This window comes from Meleagris gallopavo, chromosome 10, assembly GCF_000146605.3.
Source record: "Meleagris gallopavo isolate NT-WF06-2002-E0010 breed Aviagen turkey brand Nicholas breeding stock chromosome 10, Turkey_5.1, whole genome shotgun sequence".
In the NCBI taxonomy this organism is placed as follows: domain Eukaryota; kingdom Metazoa; phylum Chordata; class Aves; order Galliformes; family Phasianidae; genus Meleagris; species Meleagris gallopavo.
Window position 1 is genome coordinate 23,196,527 of NC_015020.2, and position 23,986 is coordinate 23,220,512.

The 23,986-nt window shown below is 42.4% G+C and overlaps 2 protein-coding genes across 6 annotated transcripts in view; one reads left to right on the top strand and one right to left on the bottom strand.

Moving 5' to 3' along the window:
- The window catches only part of OSBPL9 (oxysterol binding protein like 9), a 32,640-nt gene extending 30,000 nt beyond the window's left edge, over nt 1-2,640 (top strand). For all 5 annotated transcript variants that reach the window (XM_010716126.3, XM_010716127.3, XM_010716128.3 and 2 more), the window contains one exon: nt 108-2,640. In XM_010716126.3, the coding sequence (XP_010714428.2) occupies nt 108-182 (75 nt within the window). In that variant the 3' untranslated portion in view covers nt 183-2,640. The remainder of the gene's footprint in view (nt 1-107) is intronic.
- Nucleotides 879-23,933, bottom strand: NRDC (nardilysin convertase). Its single transcript, XM_010716130.3, has 31 exons — nt 23,704-23,933; nt 21,123-21,441; nt 20,858-20,939; nt 20,342-20,495; nt 19,112-19,185; nt 17,668-17,763; nt 16,648-16,770; nt 15,392-15,449; nt 14,323-14,396; nt 14,084-14,153; nt 13,611-13,688; nt 13,078-13,198; nt 12,941-12,999; nt 12,511-12,565; nt 10,289-10,393; nt 9,895-10,018; nt 9,325-9,411; nt 8,611-8,730; nt 7,810-7,861; nt 6,832-6,982; nt 6,523-6,650; nt 6,023-6,185; nt 5,641-5,672; nt 5,196-5,334; nt 4,974-5,021; nt 4,572-4,624; nt 3,959-4,042; nt 2,027-2,117; nt 1,615-1,731; nt 1,332-1,421; nt 879-1,096 (listed from the first exon to the last, which is right to left on the bottom strand). The coding sequence occupies exons 1-31, from the start codon at nt 23,931-23,933 to the stop codon at nt 899-901; spliced, it is 3,375 nt and encodes a 1,124-aa protein (XP_010714432.2). The 3' UTR covers nt 879-898.
- Nucleotides 23,934-23,986: the final 53 nt, after the last annotated feature.

A 23,986-nucleotide genomic window follows, 5' to 3' on the forward strand; every position in this document is an offset into this window, starting at 1 on the left:
GTGAGCTTTTTTCAAAGAGTGTTAATGTCTCATAACCCGTAGTATTTTACTGTCCCTTTGCAATTTAGGCATAAAAAGCTTATTCTTAGTTATTCTCTTTTCTCTAGTTATTCCATGAAGATGGAGAATGCTGGGTTTACGATGAGCCACTACTGAAACGACTCGCTGCCAGTAAACACTGAGTGGATTAGAAAAACAGAAAATGTTCAGGCCTTGACTTAGCAGAGTTCACACCTGATACCAAGACAGTCATCTGTTGTCACATACGTAACGTTTGGAGCACCTGTCCCCTCCAGTTACAGTGGTTCCTATCTCAGGGATAGCGGACTTAGTGATGCAGATAAGCAACTAAACAAAACAGGAAGTGTCTTGGCTGCACGGTGACTTCTGCTGGACTGGCAGTGTATGCAGGCTGCAGTGGCAGGCTGCTGGAGCCCTTCCACTGATGCTTCTAAAGCATCTGGGCTGTGACATACACCTTGTATAACCACTGTGAAGGCCTTGACATTTTGCTCTATCAGTTGCATTATATTCCTGTTTCTCCCACCCACTCTAATTCCTACTGCAACATTCTTTCTTTGAGGAGATGTAACTGCTATTAAACTGCTACAGCACTGTAGGAATGATGCACAAGACAGCTGGAACAGAACAGCAGCCCTTGCCCTCCCACAGCTGGAGAAGGGAAAGCTCTCTTTTCTCTCCCACTGGTGGATGGGGCTGTGTGGGGTTGTGACTGTGCTGAGGGGAGGGGTTGGGGGGAGTGGTGGAAAACCACGTGAAGGAAACTTCCTTGCCACAGTTAATATTACAGCCCTGTTTTAATAAAAATAAATAGGTTTGTAATATTGGTTGCAGAAAGCACCTGTGTTACACAGTACTGCAGGGCAAAATGTCATTTTTATTTTAAGATTTTATGGTAAGGGAGAACATTCAGTGTTGATGTGTAAGCTTTTATGTCCTTGATGGAAGTAACATCAGCCATCAGGGAGGAGGGGGGCAAGAAATTAAGATGAGGTATTTCACCAGATGAAGAACTCTGTGCTTCTGAGGCAGCTGTAACCTCTGCATCCCCTTCGTGTTTTCCAAATCCAACCACCTGGGAAAAAAAGTTGCCATATAGAAAAAAACTTGGGTCTGTTTCTATAATATGGATATCTCTCACTGTTCATCTGCCTGAAAATGTAGTAATATAACCAGATGTGTGGATAATCACCAAATGAAAAGAAATGAGGCCATTGCTTCTCCTACCATACAGCCTTACTGAGATCTCGGAGGTTACCAAGTGTGGCATTTCACAAGTTGGCACCACCGAGCTGACTGGAACTACTCACGTGTACGCTGAGCACTTTCTTCGTGCTGCTTCTGTGAGTTTGGAACCAGGAGACCAGATCTGATTTTGTAACAGACTTCAGAGCTTCTATCTGAAACCCAAAGGAATGAGGTTATAAACAGAACAATCGTGATTTTAAAAGGAAAAATGGTTTCCTTGCAGGAGCTATCCCCTTAGACCTCTTAAAAGCACCATGTTTACAATCCATGTGGTAGTGGCAGCACAAATCCCACCGTCTGTGTGCTGTAGCTTGAACTGGGCTGTGTGCAGGGATGCAAACCCACCTCTCGGGCAAGCCGGTCAAAGAGATACTGCTGTGTCACAACTTCATTCCAGTTCCTGTCTACTTCTTCTCCGAGATGGGAATCCTCACATTCTTTAAGCTTTATCAAAGCTGTAACCTACGTGTGAGAGGTAGGGAAAGAAAAGGTTTAGAGGGCTTACATATCATCAACCCTCACCTTTACTGAAGATAAAAGAAAACATAGATTACATGAACAAGGCAGTTCCTTGTTTTCAAACTTCTCAGTATTTCTTTTCAGAGCAACTGCTGAAAGAACAGAGCAAGACCCAGGACTTAAACAAGAGTCCTTTGTTTAGAAAACCTCAGAAATACACTGGATTGGTATTAGCAAACTCTTCAGTTCAAGTGTCATTTAGAAGTTAAAGAAAAAGCTTTTTAAGTTTGATCTTTACCTGGGTGTTAAAAGCTTCTTCAGTTAAATGTTTGATTTTCTCTTCAAAGCAAGAAAGGAATTCTTCTATTTTCTTGTCAACCAATTCGGAACTAAACAAGAGTTAAATAATTATTTCAGCTCAGGCAGGAAAAAACAAACAAAAAAAGACTGTGGAACATACAGGGCTTCCCCCCATTCCCAGAAGCTCACGCACCCATGAAAACCAACTTTTCTATTTTCTCTTATACTGGAGAATCAGAACAGTGCTCTATATTAAGTGCAGCTCAAATGCAGGGACCTCACTGAGCCAGAAGGCACAGCCGCTGCGATGCAGGACTGGGCTGCAGTGCAGCCAGCAGCAGCACGCTCTGTCAGTAATAATTCTTCAGCTGGATGTTGTATAAATACACCATAAAATACAACGGGGAATGTGGACGCATAATTAGTTTGAGCATTTGCTATACCCCATGACCAAGCTCGTACGTGATTCCATAGCAGTGTGGGACAACACTGATTTGGAGAACTTCCTTGCTGCACATTATTCAACCGTTTTCTTTATTAGAACCTAAACCAGTACCTGTCCCAACAGTTCACAGCATTTACAATAAACGAATAGCCATTTCTCACCTATAATTCTATAGTTTCTTTTTTAACAATTTTCCTTCACTTTCCTTGAGGGAACTAGAGCCCTGCTAGCCTCACCTCTGTACCACAAAAGACCATGTAACATCCTACTGGAAGCTAGGGCACATGAAAGACAGGGAGATGAATACAAGAAAACCAGTATGGCTGTACCAGTGGCAAGTAATTCCTGAACAACCTAGCGGCCTTCTATGATGGTGCAAATGCATCAGTGGACAACGGAAGAGCCACTGCTGTTATCTATCTGGATTTCAGTAAAGCCTTTGACACAGCCTACCATAACATCCTTCTCTCTAAGCTGTAAAGATAGGGATTTGATGGGTGGACTGTTTGATGCATCCAAAGGAGTGTGGTCAGTAGGTCAAGGGAGGTGGTCCTGCCCTTCTATTCTGCACTATTGAGACCTCACCTGAAATATGCATCCAGATTTGGTGTCCTCAGAGCAGGAAAGATGTGGACCTGATAGAGTGCGTCCAGAGGAGGGCTACAAAAACAATTCTAGGGTGGAATACCTCCCCTATCATGACAGACTGAGAGCTGGGAAGAAAGCTCCAGCTGATAGCACCCATTCAGTATCTGAAGAGGGGCTTGTAGCATTTGGATCATCCCTTTGTACTCAGCTCTGGCGAAGCTGCATCTTGAGTACTGTGTTCAGTTTGGGGCCCCTCACTACAAGACAGACATTGAAGTCCCAGAGTGTGTTCAGAGAAGGGTAATGAAGCTGTGACGAGTCTGCAGCTCAAGTCTTACGGGGAGAGGCTGAAGGAGCTGGGATTGATTGCTCAGTCTGGAGAAGAGGAGGCTCAGGGGAGACATTATAGCTCTTTACACCTAGCTGAAAAGAGGCTGTGACGAGGCAAGTGTCAGCCTCTTCTCCCACATAAGTAGTGACAGGACTAGAGGGAATGGATTCAGGTTGCATCAGTCAGCATCAAGTTGCATCAGGGGAGGTTAAGGTTAGATATTAGGAAAAATTTCTTCTCCAGAAGAGTGATTAGGCAGGCACTGGGATAGGCTGCCCAGAGAGATGGTTTAGTCACCCACCCTGGATGTGTTCACGAAATGTTTAGTTGTTCTACTTAGGAATGTGGTTTAGTGGGGAAGTATTGGTGGTAGGTGGACAGCTGGACTAGATGACCTTTGGGGTCTTTTCCAATCTCAGTGATTCTATGATTCTAAGGTATTCACTACCCCAATACACACAAGGTCTGCTGCCTGAGTGTGCAGCCCTGTTTTGATATCACCCCACACACATCCTGCTCTGACAGCTTTCTTACTCAGCCTGCAGCAGCCATGCTTCCACACCTACTTGTACTTGGTTGCCTGCGTTGCAACTGTGACAGAAAAGCCAAGGATCCCCGAAGTATTCCTGCAGGTGGGGTACACGTGGTAGCTTAAAAAAAGCAAAGGGGAAACACAAGTCATTTCACAGGAACAATTACATCTCCATTTACAAGACATGCTACAGGTTGGTGCTTTACCAAAAAAAGTCTCAAATCCTCAAATCTTTTTTTCAGTATTTTCTCATTTTTGGGACATCTTTAAAGGTTGACAGATCATCTGTGGGAATTAACAAATACAGCAAAAAACCTGTAGCTGTGAAAGGTTTGTGTCAGTTTCAAGGGGCAGACAGAGATGCTGTGAAAGTAGCCCTAGGGAACGGTAAGCTGGTGGAGGAAGGGAAGGAACAGCTTCATGCAGAATAATTCCACGTTCACACACAGGTCATAGATGCTGTTCTTAAGAGTCTCTGGAGCAACTCAGCTGCAGTTCATGTCAGCAGGTGCTTGCAATTTTAACATCTTTCAGTGCTGTTTCTATTACACTAAATCAGGAATGAGCCACTGTGCAGGAGTTTCCAAAGATAGAACACCAGGAACCCCAAAGCAGGTGTGTGGGAACTGTGCCCACAGTGAACTCACCCGAGGGTTTGCTTGGTTCGCAGGAAGTCAAAGCAGGGCTCTTCCATGTGCATCTGAAACAAAGCACAAATGTGTCACAACAGAAGTGGTGCTCCTCTGCAGCCTCCACTGTGGCTCAGTACAGAAGTAGGATCACAACACATGAAAACAACTGCTGCCCTTCCAGCTGCACACAGGGGACAAAGAAGGGCCTCAGTCTTCTGCATTACTAAAGAAAACTCTTCCACTCTGTCCTTCAGTGCAGCCATTTGGATATCCTGTCCCAAAAACAATTTTACTCAGAATGAGCAACAGATCCACGCTGTGCCCTTTGTTAGATATTCACTGTCCCTGTCCATTTAGCCCCATGGCGCTATCTGCAAGTAACATCTCATGGGCTGTGAGACACGAACTGTAACTTACCACAAGCAGCTCCATAAGGGTATACTCCCTGAGGCTCCTGGCACCTGACTAGAGAGAAAGAAAGTGAAGAATTTAAGGTGATTTCATGGAGTTACATAGATCAAGGTGACAACTCTGGAGCACTCTGTAACATCTGTGTTCAGAAACTGTAATATGAGCACAACTGCTACACCAGGAGCTACCAGAAGGAACAAGGCAGAACACACCGAGCTGACACGCTACCTGGTAATACACGGTCACTTCAGAGTTGGCATCGCCTCTGTTGAGTGTTTTGACCTTGCAGAGCAGGTGTGTGTTGGGCAGATCCACCACTCGGAACTGCACAGGGCAGGGATGGGCCAGCGGAGCAAACTGGAGCTTTCTGAAGAGAGCACAAGCAGTGAAGTGTCAAACACCCACTCACAGCCACAACAGCCAATAAAGCACCCACATCTTCACATGCACAGACTGCCATTATCTTCCCAAAATGATCTTCCCCAAACCAGAACAAAGTCCCGCCCATGCTGCTGTGAGGAATATGGGCACCTGCAGGAAGTGCCAGCAGCGCAATGTCCCAGGAGGGAGAAGCAAATTCCTGTAATGCTCCCACCCCAGCCCCTTGCTCCAGAAAAGGAATCTTAACTTGATTATAGTTACCACATGCATGGTGTAGGAGTCAGATACTCACTCAACAACATAATTCAGGAAATCCTTTGCTTCCTAAGAGAGAAAATATGTTTTTTATTCAGAAGAGAATTGCTAACTGCAATTCAGAGCCACACACCAAACGGCATGACATGAGGAAGGTGAACTCACAAGCAAAGAACAGCTGAACCCCCTTTGTCCCCACTGCTTCACTTTATCCCAAGTCCCTCTGGACACCTCTGCACCAGGAGGCTTTATACATGTGAGCACTCCTGAGCTGCTGGGGATGAAGCTGCCCTGCATCAGCAAACTGGTACACAAAAGGCCACCAGCTTGCAGGTGAGATGAAAGAGTGTTTGCAACAGCGTTTAAGTCCATTCTAAGAACACATTCCAATGTGCATCAGCTGCAGAAGCTGTACTTACCCTGCTCGTGAAGTTTCCTTGCACAAGGCCCTCTACAAAGAGCTGTGACTTGAAAGCCTTGACAAAGGATGAGAGAGCCTCAATGGAAAGGCCCTTCATCAGCGTCTGGTACTTGTCTATCATAGACCACCTGCCATGTTCTAAAATCAGGAGACGCACATCCCTGCAATAAGCAGAAGGAAAACAAAGCCAGAAGTCACCAGGAACTGCTTAATGTAAGTGATCCCACTTCTGACTCAGGAGCACACAGGAGATGGGGAGATAGTACCCGGAGCACTGCTGTGGGCTCACCCTGCCCTGCCTCAGCCCCTGCTGCTGGCTGCTTCAGAACAGCAGCTACCTGCAGGCCCGGTCTGAGCCTTGAGTTTGATATACTGAGCAATCAGAGCCACGAGCTACCCTGGAACAAACCTCCACCAGCACAGAGCAGTGATTTCTGGGCTCTTTGCTCAACCTCAACAACTGCAGTGCAGCCTCCTTTACCCTCCTCCAAAACTCACTTGGCCAGAGTCTCAGGCTTGATAAGAATATTGAAATATGTTTTCTTCAGCTGCTCTGTTATCATTTCAAAAACTGCTGGAGTAAAGCTGAAGTCGGTCAAGTAATCAATGATGAGCTGAAACAGAAGCTGTAAAGAAAACAGAAGTCATTTTTCTGAAAAGACAACCAACTCGGAATTATTCCAAATATAATGCTTAAAAGAAAAAGAATCATTTGATCAACATAAAAGACACTAGAGCACATTCCTCAATTCTGCTTGATATTCTTCACTACACAATTCCTTAGCAAATTAATTAGTTAGCACTTACAGGTAGTTTATGATTGAATCCTTTCACTCGAATGATTAAGCCGTGCTCTCCAGCCACCAGCTTGTATTCCAGCTGGGCGACATCTGCTTCATAAGCTGGTTCACCAAGGTTGTGAGAAAGGATGTTTACAAACGTATCAAACAACACTATGCTGCACAGAGAAAAGAGCAGAGGGATAAACTGAGGGTAATCAGCTTGGTTGTACACACAAGAAATTCTCCAACAGAAATGAAAACTTGGGCAAAATGAGACTCAAACCAATTTTTAACAAATCTGGAAATACACAGTGCAGATTTCCCTTCACCCAGAAGGCACGACTTAAGAATTACTTTGATATTCAGCTGTTCTTTGCAAGGAATGATTCCAGCTTCACGTTATAGGATTACTTCAGCATAGCAACATGCGTTGTAACAACACTGGAAGGAGATCACTGTTTACCAATATCAAAATTGATAAGCTGCAGCAAATCAGACTGCAATGTGGACATTGCTGCCCTGTCTCAAACTTCCAGATTTTTGTTGCTGCCTGGACTCCAATTCAAAATGCAAAAAATAAATCCCCATGGCGTTTCTAAAACACTCCTTGTGCAGGTCTCAACAGGCCAGAATAAAACCACTATGAAATTTGTTGCAGACAGCAGTGCCAGCCTAAGATTAGCAAAGGTGCACTGTGTGCAGAGCTATCATCTTGAGTCTGTGCAACACGTGGTTCCAGACACTGTCATTATGCTCTTCACCTGCTCCTGGAGGCCCCAAGTCCCTGGATTAGGCCATGACCGTGCTGTCTGCAGGACCAACTCCTCCCAGTGACGGCCTGCTCAAACCACTCTTGCCAAATGACAGATAAACTACAACAATGGATGAATAAGAAAGGAAGCCTTATCGATTCCAAGTTGAAACGAGTCTCTCTGCACACCATTTCACTATGTGTGGCACTATGGTTACCCCACCCAACACGCACAACTAACACAGCCCTTACTTCTCTGCAGACCGCTGTATCAACGGAGAGATCAGATGGAAACGAACATAACCTGGTGGGGAAAAGAGACTTCAGTGAGACATAAGGAGTGACACTTCCCAAAGGCAAATCTTTTTTCCATCACATTCTATGGTCACAATTCAAATCTAATGAGAAATGTCACTGAGCTATAAGAATGCATTTTTGCTTATATTAAATCATCATCAAATGCCTTCTCTTTTTCAATCCAAAATCTTTCCTTACAAATATCAGCTGTCAGAAAACACAAAGCCATACTTCATAGGATACTTAGATACGTGGTGTGATCAATATCAATACAAACAGCTCTAGAAAATTCCACAAAATGTATGCTTAGCAGACACTAAAGACCGTCGTTCCGCTTGAAAAGAGCAGTACATTTTCCACATGTGTCCCAGATGCAGACTCTATCTTTCTTTGCCTGTAGAAGAGACTACGGCTTTCTCTAACTATGATGTTCTTTGTTCTCACGACCTGCCACTGTAGTCTATTCTGTATGCCAAATTCTGTCCATAGCCAGGCTCTCTGAAGCCAACGTTTTCAGAATGTTTTGGTGATTCCACTTTTTAGCCCGAGGGATCTGCAGGGTTTCTTAGTTGCAGGGTAGTGCACCCGCTCCTCTTGCATTGTAGTCAATGAATGTGTCAAAAGGACCATGGAAGAGCTGGCAGTAAACACTCGAGCTTAAATGGTGAAGATCTGCATGAGTTACTGCCTATCAAATAAATTCTGTCTGGTAAAAACAAGGGCTTTGTCATCTTAGGAAAGCCTTAAGGCATTTACCTTTGGGGATTTTGAATTTATCATCCTTCCTGTACCAGAGGCAGCCTTGCTGTGTGCTCAATGCTTTGACAGGATATTCTGTCTCTGGGCAGTCAGCAACCTTCAAAGCAAAGTCGGTGGCTAACAAAAATCAAAACCAACCAAAAGCAGAAGTTAACGGCTTTCACAGACAGACAAAATGCATTACAGTCTTCAAAACTATCAGCAAAAGACATTTACTCCTCCCAGTTTGCTAGATTATACATGACAGAAATTGCTTCCCTGGGCCCAAAGAACATTCATTTTTCCGTTTTCTAACAGAATACTGGCTTACAAGCAGCACAGAAGAGGCAACATTATGCTTCATAAAGGCTGTAAATTACGAGCTGATATTTTATTTGGTTTTGGCAGCAAATCCAGATGCTATTTACTTTCAAAAACAGTAGATTAAGCAAATAAAATTCCTCCCCGTGGGTGTCTACAGTTTGTGTTAATGTTCACTGTCTGTGGGAGATCTGTTAGGGCTATACAATCTTAAAGTTTTATAAAGTCAGTTTTCACACTTACACATAAAAGGTTATTAAATAAAATCAAGGGAACAGAATTCCCAAGTGTTTCGATTTGCAAAAAAAGCTGATGTTCAGATGGAAATAAAGATTGTTTCTACATTTAACCACATTAACCTCCCAAGTAAATAAAATACTGGGAGATTTCATTCATGGTCAGGTGCCTTACCTATGTATTTGTTCTCTTCTGGAAGGTGTAAATCCTGATTTAATTCAAAGTCACTGGCCCATAAATCACTCCAGTTCTTGTCAATATCTATTAATAAATATGAAATACATTTAGTTCAGCAGGAAGCTAATGCTTTCCTATCTCCCAGATCAGTCATCTCATCTCTTAGCTCCTACCATTTCCACAAACTTCTGCAGCATGCTATGTTTCTTCGTCTCATCTGGTTTACTGGGACTTTTTCTAAATATGTTCCTAACGGCTCCTGTGGAACAGGACTGAAGCAGTTCTATTCCAAAGTAAATCAAGCCTGCCCAAATTATTAATCCAGTTACCAAGATGCCCTGTCCCTCATTATTTGTGCTCATCTGTGCAGGACCTGACCCACAGCCAAGAGAAGCACTCACTGAGATCACTGCCACCTCACACTTATAAACCCAGGGAGCAGGAATCAAAAGATACCAAAGTCCCAGGGCAGAGCAGGATGGGGCACCTGACTAATGACAAAGTCAGTTTCTCACTGGTGCTCTGAGCACAAACCAGGCACTCTTTATGTTTCAGCCACTGTTTTACCTTCCACGCTGTATTGCGTTCCAAACCACCTCTCCTTTAGGTGACACTGGCCCTCGTTGGCAGCAGACAGCAGAACAAGGTTGGCCCTCTGAGGACAGAGCTGGCTAAGGGCATCCGCAATGATCTGTAATTTCAAGACAGCCCTTCAGTTCACATACAGCTGTGGCTCTGCCTGACCCAGCTGAGACTCCTTCATCTCAGCGTATGGAGAACAAGACATCACAACCTTACACACACAAGAAAACTTGTTTCCTAGGTATTTAAAGTGACTCAATAAATACAAAACCTCTGCCTGTAATATGCCTAATTATATGTCTATATATGCCTGTGTTATACAGCATGCCTGTATTTTCCTCACATCAAAACACATAATCAGAGTTCAAAGAACATTCACCTCTGGCTTGTATTCAAACAGGAGTTGGTCTCCTGTCAGAAAATCCTCCTTCGGAAACAGCTGCATGTTCTCACAAAGGCTTTCCACATAGTCAACGGGATCTGTCTGAAAACAAATCAGTAAAGCTATTTTTTGCACAAGCAAAAGTTAAAATATCTATTTCTTGCTCTGAGCAGATCTTGGAGAGTCAGGTACAGTGAGTGTGAGTTACATGCTGAGTTTGGGATGGCATTTAGTTGTGGTTATTAAACTAAACGTGTTTCACAACCATTTCTGATACTGAGGACTCCTCTGAGACTCCCAAAACATCACAGATGACATCTTCATGAAAGGAACAGCCCTGACCATGTGCTTACAGTCATTACACCTACTAGGTTCCAGTCCTAGTACAACACACTCCTTGTCTGCAGGGAGCACAGAGTTCCACAGTTCAAGATTTCTAGAACCTGGAAAGAGCAAGCTGAGGAAATGCAGATGCACACATCTCTCTGATTCTGCTCCTTCCCAAGTTCCCTGGCATGCTGTATAGTATGAGAAGGAAGAAATTTCTTATTTGGACATGAAAGTATGGTGACTGTGTTCAACTGCCTGGTAAAGACTTCTCATTGCTGTTTTTTGGGTTTTTATTTATTTATATTTTTAAACCAGCCAACGTCATGCTGCAAAGGTCCTGGGTCCAGATAAGGACCACAGCTACCCGTGAGAAGAGCAAAGTTTGACATGTCTGCGTTTTAAAAATAAAGTCAGAAACATGACCAAGAATTTCTTAAGACACTGCACATCTGAGAAATGGGAACACAAAATTATAGCTTGAACTACAAACACAAAGAACTCTAATATGAACCTTTCAGAATTAAATAGATTCATTTTGATGAAAATGTCAGACTTCAAACTGAACAACTGTTTGCAAGGGCTGAGGACCGAATCACGGGAGTGCATGTAGGACAACAGACATTCCTGCCATATGCAACGTACCAAACAGCCACCTCTTACAGATTTTTAGTTCTTCTCCACTGTCCTACAGAAAGCTTTTGCTAGAAGACTGTCAGCTCTAATTCTGTAATAATTACACTTTGCTAACAAATTCATAAGAGTTGTATTGCAATAATAAATAACACCATGCTACACCTTAAAAATGCACTTAGCAATCAGAGTTAACTCATCCCTATTAAAAATAAAATCTGCTGCTCCATTGTGCATTACTTAGGGTTGTTGGCAGCAGTCCTTGCTGTCTGTACCACTTGCAAATATCCCTTTCCTCTGTTATTCAGAGGCCACTCAAGATACTCAATATCCTCCATATGCTCTTCTGAAGGCAGAGCTGCAGATGGAAGGATTTGCTACAGATGATGCTTCTAACATCCCGACACTCAGTGCAGACTGGCAGGTGGTAAAAGTACCTGACCAGACTTGGAGCATCTAGGAAGAAAAAACCTCCGTTTCCAATACTGCCTGTTCCATTTCTTTTTGTACTCCTTGTATTTGTGTACCTTAAAGAAATCAATAAGCTTCAGCGATGTTCCCAAGCCACATACAGAACCTGGATTTGTTTTCCCAGAAGTACTTTTTAGTGCCATCCAGAAAAAAAAAAACACCAACAAAACAACAAAGATGAGAACTCAGATAAATGGAGGGATGCTAAGAAAGCTGGTAAAGCAAGATTTCTCAAATTATCTAAACTGTGTTCCCTTCTTTATTTTTTGTAACTTTAATAATAAGACCTAATGCTTTTTGCTAATTACTGCTTTGATAAACCAAGTAAGACTTGACTAAAACCCACATTCATCTGTGTAAAGGTGTAACAGCAGACAAAGGGTCATTAACATCCACCCTTGCCAGGCCACTATTAAGACAAACCTTTCAGCCCACACTGCTCTCCTATTCCCACAAATCAGCAGCACCATAACTGATTTGAAGTGAAATTAGACCATAAGGACTGAAAAGCATCAGACAGTTCGCAGAACTCTATTAACTGGCACAGGACCTCACAGAGTCTAATGACTGAAACTGGAAGAGAAAAAGAGCTTAGGACAGAAACAATGAAAAGAACATGGATTTGTTGAGGAAAAAGCTTTTCATAAAATACAGCCCCATTACTTTAAGGGCACTGTCTGCTTCTTGTAGAACAGAACTTCAAAAACACGGTTCAAAATCAAAAAAATAATAAAATAAATCCTTTTTATGCTTTACCTATATGCCAAAAGAAAACAGTGGATGAATACCTGTTCCTGGTAGTGAAATTCATTCGCTTCAATCTTCTGGATTTCTTCCCATATTCTGTAAATGAGAGAGAAAAGAATGCCAAACAGATACCAAATTAATACAGACTAACACCACAACACCACAGCCCTCCACAGATGTGCCTTAACACATTTATTACATTAATAAATGTGCACAAGCACAGCTTACATCTGTACTAGTTCACTTCACTAAAATCAGCAATCAAAACCATAAATCAAACTAAAACCCCTAAGCATGATCTTTTAATAAACTGATTTTTAAACTTCAATACAGGCACGTTTCCCACACAGACAAGCTTTCCTACTGACTACTTTATGCCCCAGGGACCCACCAAAACATGCAAACGTTACAAACAAAAGGTTAATGGGAAGGGAAATGTTGCCAATAGCAGATGTAATGGCAAACACCTGCCTTTTATCCGGTCCTCTTTGCTGCAGCATCTTCACATACTGGAACACAACATGGGCCACCTGCAGGCAGAAAGGAATGGATTACCTTTTCCATACAGTAGGAAAACAGTAGGAAAATTCAGTTACAGTAAGTCATACCTCATAGAAGTGCTTGTAACCTTCATCAGTCAAAGTTACAGAAATGCTGAAGATGGAGTATGTGGAGTTCTGTTCAAATCCTGTCTCACCATTTCCTCCATATAATGCAAGAGCCCAAAATCTATGGAAGAGTTAAAGGCATTTATTAATAACTCATTCCAGCTTTATTTAAGCTTAGTAATTATTTGTACATCATAGCTTTACTTCAGTGGCTTTCAATCAGTTGCCATTCACACCAAGTTTTTCAACATAAAAAGGTAAACCTCAGGATATATAATTTAAGAAAGTCAGTGAAAAAGCCAAATTAGCTTTTGGAGTTCTATTAAAAATCAGGCACAGTGCTACTGGTCCTCAGAACACAGACCAGAAACCACTTATTTCACACTTGTGCCTAATATAAATTTAAAAGATATCACTAAAAAATACATTTAAAAAGGCAGGCTGGAACTGACATATATACACATATATATAAAACACATATATTATTTTAATCATACCAAAGCACTTAGTTATTATGCTTAAAAAATACATACTTTTTTCTAAGAAAAGAAAGAACGCTTCCTTTGCCTTCATGTCCCACCAACCAGGAAATATAATGAAGTGGCTTCACTCTGAAAGAAATTCAAACATTAAATGCCATGAGGCTATACTTTTTACAGAAAGAATTCAAATTACTGCACAAACAGCTGAAACCACACTGACTGTGCCTTCATGACAAGCTCTGCATTTTCAGGTAGCATCAGGGTAATAAGCTAAGGACGTGGGAATTCAGAACACGATGGCTGGTATGAGTCATGAGGAATTATGTTACATCTGCTGTGTATCAGTGCCATTCAATTTATAAAAAGAATCTTATTTGCATCAGTTTTATTCATTTTAAAAGTGTTCTCCCAGCTGACCCAAAGTAATCTATAGCACAAACAAGTGAGATTCTTTGGCTTCCTGGGAAAGGCAATACAGTTATTTACAGCAAACACAGTAGAAGAAAAATACAGCACCACCTTACCTGTAATATTCTTCTTGTGGGGGAAGCGCCCAGGTGATACTCAGTGAATGAACTTTCCTGATTGGAACAACTAGGCAGAAACAAATGTACTGAGTATAAATACAGAAATAGAAATTTTAAATAATGCAGGAAGAATGATTAAAAGTTATTCAAAACCAAACAATTATTTATCCTTTCAGAAAACAGAGGAAACATGCACCTATGTATTCAAAATGTTGTAACCAATCTACTTTACTTACCTCTGTAAAGCTTGTGAAATTCTGGCGTGTCAAAAGGCTGAGTCAGATGGCCAAAGCTGGGCTTGGGCAAACCACTTGAAAGGAAAATGACAGCATGGTGTTACTGGGGAGGCCTGGAGGCCACACTGAGATAACCACCTGAGTCAGCACACACAGCTCTGAAGCAAGGAAGGCAGAACAGCAGACAAGCAGAAAATGGCCCTTAACAAAGGGTGCACTTCAGGACTCACCCAACCCAGCTGGGAAGGAAACCAGCCATTCACTTGCACTCCCCACACAACTGAGTAATTGCCCAAGATTTACATTAACCCATCAACTCCTCCCTCTCCTTCTCTCCAAGGCAGTAACAATAAAAAGCTTGCTTTCCTAACAGAAAGCCAAACACACAGCAGCAAACTCTCCCCGGCCTTAGATTCACAGAGGCCAGCCAGAGTCTTGTGTGGAAAAGGAATAAGAGAAGGACAGGGGTCAGAAAGACAAACGTGTCTCTGTTCGGCATTAGATACAAGTGCATTTCCTAATCACTACAGAAATAAATATCACGCAAAAGCAGAAACTGAAAGGGAAAATTAGATGCTTCCCAAGTTAGTTAAGCCTCTGCAGAACGTCCTCTTTGGATAGAACGCTGCAAGAGAGTTACTAAATAGATGCAAGTTCTAATCACTTGCCACCCTAACGATGACATGAAAATTCAAGAAACTCTCTGAATTTATTTTGGTTTTAATTACTCTTGACAGAAAGCAAATAAAAGAAGAACAAAATGGCAAACTAGGTGTAAATGATTCATGCTGAAATAGAGGCACCAGCACAAATTAAGCAAACATAGCTCCAAGTTGTCACTGCATAGTGTGTGGGTTAAATGACTGCTGTGTGTAAACAAAGCCTTCCTGAAACAGCTAATATCAGTCTTTAATTTTCAAAACTGCCCATTTTCTGGATAAACATGTGTTAAATTTCCCTAACATCTCTAACATTAAGAGATTTGAAAAAACAAACCAACAAAAAATAGTCACTTTAAGCGTGGAGAGTTTTCTAGTTTGTAACACCTTTACATGTCAAAAAATCTTACTTATTTGGGATCTCGGAGAAGATTTCTGTCACCCACTTTTCCAATGTATCCAGTGTTTCTATTAAGGAAGAAAAACAAACAGAATTTCCTGAAGAACTAAAGACAAATTCTTTATCCTACCTTACATTATTTTAAAGAAGCTGTAAATCAGCACACTTGAAAACAGCAAAGTTCTAAATTGCAAGCTTTAAATGGGTTTGAGTCAATTCCACTGCAATACACCTTTGGTCACACCTGTTTTTGTGCACTCTCCCAAAAGTCAGCCTGAGACAATCAGGATTTGAAGTTTGGTACTAGTTGGTGTGACTGGGAAAGAATTGCTGAGTTTGGGACCTGCCCAATCAGCAGTGCTTGCAGCCTCATCCAAACCTCCTACGTTCTGTACAGTCAGCAGCTTTCACACCTAAATGCACTGCAACAAATTTATTTTCCCCATCTCCTTTTCTATAGAAGTTGTGTTAAGAGCCATGTTTCATTTTCTCAATAATCAGAGCGATTATTCCAATGCTCTTAACATATTTTCTATAGAAAAGAAGAATAAACATCTCTGAGACTATCCCCTTCATCTTACAGATGGAAAATGGAATCAGGTTTTTGCATTCAGCAAACCCCCAAGCACAAATCCGACTTGACTACACAGCTGTATTTTCAGCACAGCTCTACAATACATGCTGAACTTCTAAGCAACTCCTTTCCTTTTGTCTCAGCAAAAATGACTCCTAAGTCTGGAGTTCTTTGCTGAAATGAAATTAAATTCCATTTGCAAATAATTTTTCAGTTCACTGGAAAAAACCTCACCCACTCAGAATGTCTATCCTTCCAAGAGAAATGTGTGTTTTTTTAAAACCTCCCTGGAAAAAGCCCCATACAGAACAAGACAACTGGGACACCAAGTTTCTGTGGTGATTCAATTTCCACAGCAGGGAAAGCAGCAGCATTAAGTCACTTAAGTGGTCTGATGCTACCATCCTACAAGCTCCTCTTCTAAATCTAACTTTGAGGTTTTACCTTTTGAGTTAATATGGAACCTACTCATCCATTTCAGTCAAAAATTGCTCAAGAAGTGTCAGAATGACAGCAACACAGCACAAATACTTACGTTCTCATTTGGAAACCAGGTTTTAAAATCTACATATAAATACCTCCTGCAGGACTGGAAAATCCACTAGAATGGCGTGGGGTAAAGCTGAACTAGTCCCAAGAACACAACCCCAAGAGCAGCAATGATCCTTTCTATAAGGAACAACTGATGTTACCTTTAGATTGGACAACTAAAGTCATATAGTGAGCTGAGTAATGGCGCTGCCAGAAGTCCCTCAGTCTTGTGTAGGTATCAATATTATTCCTTTTAGGCTCATGTTTGAGCGTATCTGCATTACCTGCAAAAATTAAAAGGCACTTAGTTATGTACGTACTGGGTATGTCGAGGCCAGATACGCTGAGATAATTTCTTCTCCCCTGTCACTGAGCCTAGTCACAGTGATCACACTAAAAACACTTGTCAGAAGTTTGGAGTTAAAGGAATTTTAACTGAAATTTATTTTTTCCAGTTCCTAGGTAAAGACAGTTGATATTTCTATGAAAAGAAAGGACAAAGTCCTCCTGTATCATCAGACCCCCATACTGTGTACTGGACAGCTCACTGTCTGCCATCAGCTTCTCCTCACCAATGGAACTTACAGAACAGAGGAGGGGAAAAAAATGCAGGGGGAAAACGTGACATAGTACATGTCACTATTGAACTTTGTAAAAATTACATACATTTCAAAGCTGGATATATCTAAACACATTGTACTCATCACACTGCCATTTACACACCGACCAGCATCATTAGAGTGAAGGAGCTCTCAGAAGGACTCTATTACTGCCCAGGACAGAAAGGACAAACTTCCCTTCTGATCCTCTCATGTAACAGTGAAGGTCTGCTTCTGCAACCTCAACAGTGAATTATTTGCTTTGAGAAGCCTCACTAGATTCAAATCCAGGAATACATTACTTTTCTGTGCAATTTCAATAGCAAAAACAAGCTTAAACAAGACAGAGATGAGTCAGAAAGCACCACCTTTACCTTAACAGAAAGTTACGTGATTATCTGCCTATGGCAACCTACTCCCAACATCAGCAAAAAGCAGTAATTGCTAAAAAACAGTCATGAAGTATGCAGCTGCCTTTATTCTTAAGGGCTTTGCTGCTAAGACAGCTCACGTTAGTGCATCTTCTAAGCATCTAGAAGTTTGAATATTATGATTGCTGTATAACACTAATTCAAAACTTACCCCAAAAGAACTTCTTCATAGGATGTCCAGGTCTGGCAAGACTTCCAAATAACATCTCCTTTCTGTTTGCATCGGAGGGTCTTGCTAACTGATACTCTGTTAAAGATTTTGCAGTGACGTGTAAGAATTTGGAATCGTGTTCCCATGGGAAAAAAAGAAAACAAAAAAACCCCTCAAAACACAGATGCAGTCTAGAGTATCTTTTTTTTTTTTTTAATTGATGATGAAATAGTAAAATAGAATAAGAAACAGCATGTGCTAGCAGTGATCAAAATAAGCCAAGAGGAAAAAGAAGTAATTCAATGCTGAGAAGTAAAAAAAAGGATAAGCAGGGAAAGCATAGAAAGGTTCAGTTTGTCCTGTCTGAATGTCCTCCATCTGTTAAACGTAAGGGGAACACAAGGCCATTGATATTCTACAGACAGATCTTGCAAAAAAGGCCAGAGACAGCTTCTGGCACAACAGTGACATGAGAAACTGAAAAATGAGCACGATATTTCAAAAAATGTAGTTTTGCAATCAGTTTACTCTAATCCAAATAGGAGAAAATTAAGGATTCATCCTCTCCAATGCATGTTCTGGTAATAAAAAACATGCACTGCAGGGCTGTAAATTAACTCTTTGGATTGCATTATTCTGCAGCCAGTTTTTCATAGTCACACAGGATCAGCCAGTGGGCAGCTCACTGCTGCAGTGCCAGCACAAGCAAAGGAGCATTACAAGTGAAGGTGTAAGATAGCTTAAGATGTCAGAGAAACTCCACCTCACATCACAAGACAGGTCCTTGTTTGTCTTGACATTCCTTTAAGTTCAAAGACTGAGCTGCCCCAGTTTTTCTTACCAGAGGACAGATGAAGAAATAGGCTTGGAAAATACATTTGAACCAGTTAGTGTATCGGCCAATACCACTTTTTTCCTCCTAAAGCAGTGAAGTTTTATAGGCAGCCTAGAGCTATTCATTACAGATTAAAAAAATGGAGTGAACACACTTCTGTGTCAGGTTCTTTTTCCCCTCTGTGAGGTAAATCTGCACTAGGAGAAGGAGACAAGTACAACCTCCCTGACTTATTGCACCAGCCCCAAAAGACAGGAGGGAACAGTGGGGCTATGCTGGAGCTACTGCCACATTGTTCACTGAAGATTACCCAGTGCTATGTAATTGTCCTACCAGTTATGACAAACATCCTGAAATTAAAATGAGACTGTGAGCCCCCTCAGTGATGGCACCGTTCTCAGTGTTTCTCCTCTATCAGCCACTGATATCCATGAAATTAAAAAAAAAAACACCTAAGAGTTCTCAGGTGTCTCAGTCCAATTAGATAAACTTGACAAAAAGGTAAAGGTAATCCCAAACAGAAAGCAATAAATAATCTTTAAAAATAGGTGGATTTTTGTCACCGCTTTTAAGACGATGCAATAAACACACAAAAAAGGGAACTCTTACCACTGTCCACAGCCTCAACCTCCCGGTCTATTGCATCCCTGATCATCAGCGGGTGAATAAAAAACTGTGCCCACCTATGCAAGAGAAGAAATTGTACTTTACTTTGTCTTTTAAACTACAGCAAGGAAGGAAAAAAAAAAGCAAAATAATCAAAATAAAAACAACAGAAAACAAAAAAACCCAAACAATTCAACAACATCTACTATTTTTTGTTCATCAAGTCAGTTGTCTCTATACTGGTCTTAAGGAAAGACAAAAGCCATTCTTGCGAGAGTGTCAAAAAGCAAAGGGCAAGGGTGTGGTGCAGGGGGAGGGGAGCACAGGATTATCTGCATTTACATCCCAAGAACCACCACACCAGATCAGACAAGTGATCTACTTAATCTGGCTCCTGGCTGTAACAGCAGCCAGCACCAGATGCTTCAGAAGGAACACACAAGAATCCTCAGTTGTTCAGTACGACCCCCCATTTCTGTTTCCCCTCCTCTAAATGAGCTGTTGTAACAGACTACAAATATATTTTCCCATTTTTTCCAATTTCAAATACCTAAAAGCTGGACTAATCTGCAAATAGAAGCTGAATTAGATCTAATAAAGTAAAAATTCAGGCAGTATTTGGTAAAATGCACAAGCCCCAGTTCTTGGCTTCATGGGAGGAATATATTTTGATCAAAACAAATTCACAGTGGTGCCTGCTCTCCTCCTGAGATATTTCACAGTGACAGCAGACATGCCCCTGTGAATGAGTAATTTCTTCTCACTGAAGGAAACCACCCACAAGGTGGGGCTGCAGCATAAGGGAGTAGGTTAAGTAATTCCTCACAAATTATACACGCTTCACTGAGTAACCAGGGCTGGGTTAAACGCATCGTTTTGAGGCACACATTGTACCAAGACACTCCAGCTACCAGCTTGACAGACTACACTGGGAAACAGCAAAGTCAAAACCCATGCCCTAATTCCACTAGGACAGACATTCCAGAGGATGAGTCACCTTCTTGAGCCTCCCTCAGAACAGCTGTCACTTCATGCAGGATTTCTCCCATCACCAATGCTACTAGCTTAGAGGTAGCAAAAATATCAAAGAGCCACACACATTAGGACTCACACACGGATCCTAAGGAATCCCACAGCAGGCTCTGGACGGACACACACACACACACACACACACACACACACACACAGACACACCCCCCCATGAACAGCCAACCACCAGTTCTGCAAGGTTACCTATCAAGGGCTTCTTTGAAGTACTTCCTCTGCACATCAAACTGGAAGACCGTGCGCTCACAGTCAGTGGAGGCGTTGTCACTGCCCCCGTGCTTCTTCAGGAATGCATCGAACCCATTCTCATCTGGGTACTTCAAACTGCCCATAAAAACCACTGAAACAGGAACCAGCAAAGTTACCACGAATTAAAACGAGCATTTTAAGATGTCTGGTCAGGAACTTTCTGTGGCTTCTGTACCTGTACTGTGTGTTTACCATCTGCTGCTACAGAGAAAAAGGTTTATAAAACCCTATGTAATGTTTCCCTCCACGTTTAACAGAAGAGCATGCACTAAGGCATAGCCTGATCCCTCCTCCCACATTTAGAGTTCCTCACTAGGGCACTATTTTCATAAAAGGACAAATTTATTTAACTAATAAACACCAGGCAGCCGAAAAACACAATACCATAGGAATTCAGAACTAGCTAGCACTCATTTTGCACTTGGAGAAGACGAAATAGGAACAGATACATACTGTGTTCCAGAAAGTGTGCTAATCCAGGCAGATCTTCAGGATCAGAGAAGCTGCCAACAGCAACGCAAAGGGCTGCTGCAGACTGAGGAAATACAACAGTTTCAGTAAAAGCTGCTTTGAGAAATACTTCAGGAAAATGACAGATGTATAAGACAAATCAACAGGCATAACAGAAAGAATGAGGTTGAATGCCTAATCACAAGGTTTCAGAGCACAAGGAATCTCTCTATAACACTTTTTTCACTCTATTGCTTTAAATACACACCTGCTTTTCTGTGCAGCCTCTCTTTCTTGTCTCTTCCTTTTCAGCCAGCTCTTCTAATTCGCTGTCATCGGGATCATTGAAATCCTCATTATCTTCTTCATCATCATCATCCTCATCCTCCTCATCACAGTCCTCATCAAAACCTTCTCTCCCATCTTCGATCTCCGCTCCAGAGTCATCTTCATCACTTTCCTCTTCAGATTCATCCTCCTCCTCCTCCTCCTCTTCTTCTTCTGAAGATAACGCAGATGGGGTGTCATCCAAGTAATTCAAATCCGAAATTAAAAGTGCACATAAGCCATTCTGCAGTTTGATATACCTGAAAGAATAATTATTTGCAATGGATACATTCAGTTCCCAAATCTGAACATACATACATGCATGGCCCTTTGTGAATTTCCCAAAATAGTTCTCTTCTTCAACAGAGATTTTCTGATAAAATAAAGGCAGCTAAAGGTGATCAGCTCTGCAGTAGAAAAGTAAAAAGACTCTTCTGATATTTAACAGCTAACAGTGTCAGAAGCAAGCAATTACAGGCAGAAGACATTCTCCCCACAATGCTCTGGATATTGATTTAGGCTTTTATGCCTCTCTTTGAAATAGACAAGCTCCTAGCACCTGAGAAAGATTAGGTTAGAGAAAGATTTATGGATTCAGAATAGGTGAAACCAGACATCAGTAGAGCATCATGTTTGGCAGGCTCTCATCACACAGATTACGTGGGTGAACTAAGATATTTGTTTTTGCCTCAAAGTAGGCCATAGAGACCCCATTTTATTTGATTTTACAAATGCTTTTCATCAAATGGGGTGTACAGGTTTTTTAATAGATGTGTTAAGTTCATAAAGTACGACTGCTCCTCAAATGCAGAATTGAAAGCACCTGCTCTGGCCCCGGTTTCCTAATCACTAACACCTGATTTGTGCACAGCAGCACCATTGAGCACCACAGGTTTGCTATAACCAGGTGAAAGCACAACTGCATTCTCCTTCATTTAAACCACAGAGCAAGGTATAACATACAGAAACATATGACAAACTGCAGGAGGAACAGATGGAGCTGAGATGTCTGGGCAAAAAGTCAATCAGCCACTTGTCCCAACGATCTGGGATAGAGAAGCACGTTTGCAGCACGCACGTCACATCACGCAGCTGCAGCACTTCTGAATGCACAGCAGAGCCCCAGAGCCGGGAGCACTGCGCACTCACTGCTTCAGCCTCTGGAGAATGCAGAGCAGGAGCTGCAGGCAGCACAAGGCAATGCTGCAGCATGCCTTCCAGCACCACCTCCTCTTGCAGCTGCCTGCTTCTGCTGTCTGTGCCCAGAGAGAATGCCCTGGGAGCAACACAGCCATGTAGACAAAGAACAACACAGAGCTACCCCTGCAGAAGGCTGATTGCCATGAAGCTGCTCAGCCAGGTGTATCCAATAGCTGTGTTTATCCCTTCCCCACACCTCCATTAAAGCCAGGGAACAGATTATACCAATTTGACACCACTCTCTTCAAGCTTGTGGGTGATAGATTCTAACAGCACCCAGTAGCAGGCAACAACATAACCCCTTTGCTGCTGAATGCCATCAGGTTCCAACGCAGAAGCACAGGATCAGGCTTTAGCCAGCAGAGCATCAGCAACACAGGTGCTCTTTTTCCATGTTTCAGTCCAATGGAAAAGAACAAGTGCAATCAGAAAAAAGTGTATCAACTAGTGTGCAACACAGTGATGGAAAAATACAATCACAACACAGCAAGCGAAGCAACTTAGTCCAATGGCTGACAGAAGGGGCACTGACACAAACAATGTATTAAATAGACAATAAAATTCTTCAGAACACATCTTGGGTAAGTTGGAACAGATTGTTCTCACACCAACCCCACTGTTAATTGTTCAGCAGTTAAGTAAATGCTAAAATATTTATCAATGCATGGTTAACACTTAAAGATGTTTTTATTTTCCAAATGGCCCAGAACAAAGAGTACAAACCTGTGAATTCCACATTAGCATGTCCTTAAATTAAACAAATTTGGGGGAAAGAAAGAAAAAAACCACACTTCTGTAACCACCTTGTCCCAACTGACAGAATACATCCCATGCACAGAAGCCTTACCATCATTTCTGTCTGAACAAACTTCTGACAACACGTTCTGCAGTCTGCTTTGTTGTTATGAACAGTGTATTTGAGAAAACAACTTGGTGGCACATCATAGTCTAAGACTGATACCCCAAGATAAATTAAAACAACTGCTACGCATCACCACCAATTTATGAACAGAGGAGAAAAAACGTACGTGCATCATCAGATCTCTTATCTTTACCTATCTCAAACTTGAAATGCACTTCTTTGACCGAGGCTTGCTTCGCCTCCAGCAGCACCGAAGTTCTCTGTCCTAAGGGCAGCGTGCATCCGTGCTTTGCGAGGCTCACCTCCACATACACCAACCAACCCAACGAGATACACGCAGCCCCCGGCTTCCACCTGAAACCCACCCGTTAAGCGCGCCTTTCTGTCAGACCTCGCTGTTCATCAGTTCCGCGGCAGCGTAAACGCGCTCTCCGGTCCCACGCGCGCGGAGCCTCAGAACACGCCGCCGGCGACGCTTCCCACAGCCCTGTCCCTCCAGCCGAGAACCCGGCCCGCAAACGGCAGCGGCAAGGAAGCGGGACCAGAAGGGAGGAGCAAAAACCGCCGCGCGGCCAATGGGAGCGGCGCGCGTCCAGCAGCCAGCCGGGAACTTTTCTCGGCCGCACAGAGGGTAGCGCGCACCGCCCGGCGAGAGCCGTGCCGCCTGGGGACCGCCCGACGAAATGGCATCGCCGCGCTTTCGCCGAACTCCGGACGCGGGTTCCGACTCGGAAACTCGAGCG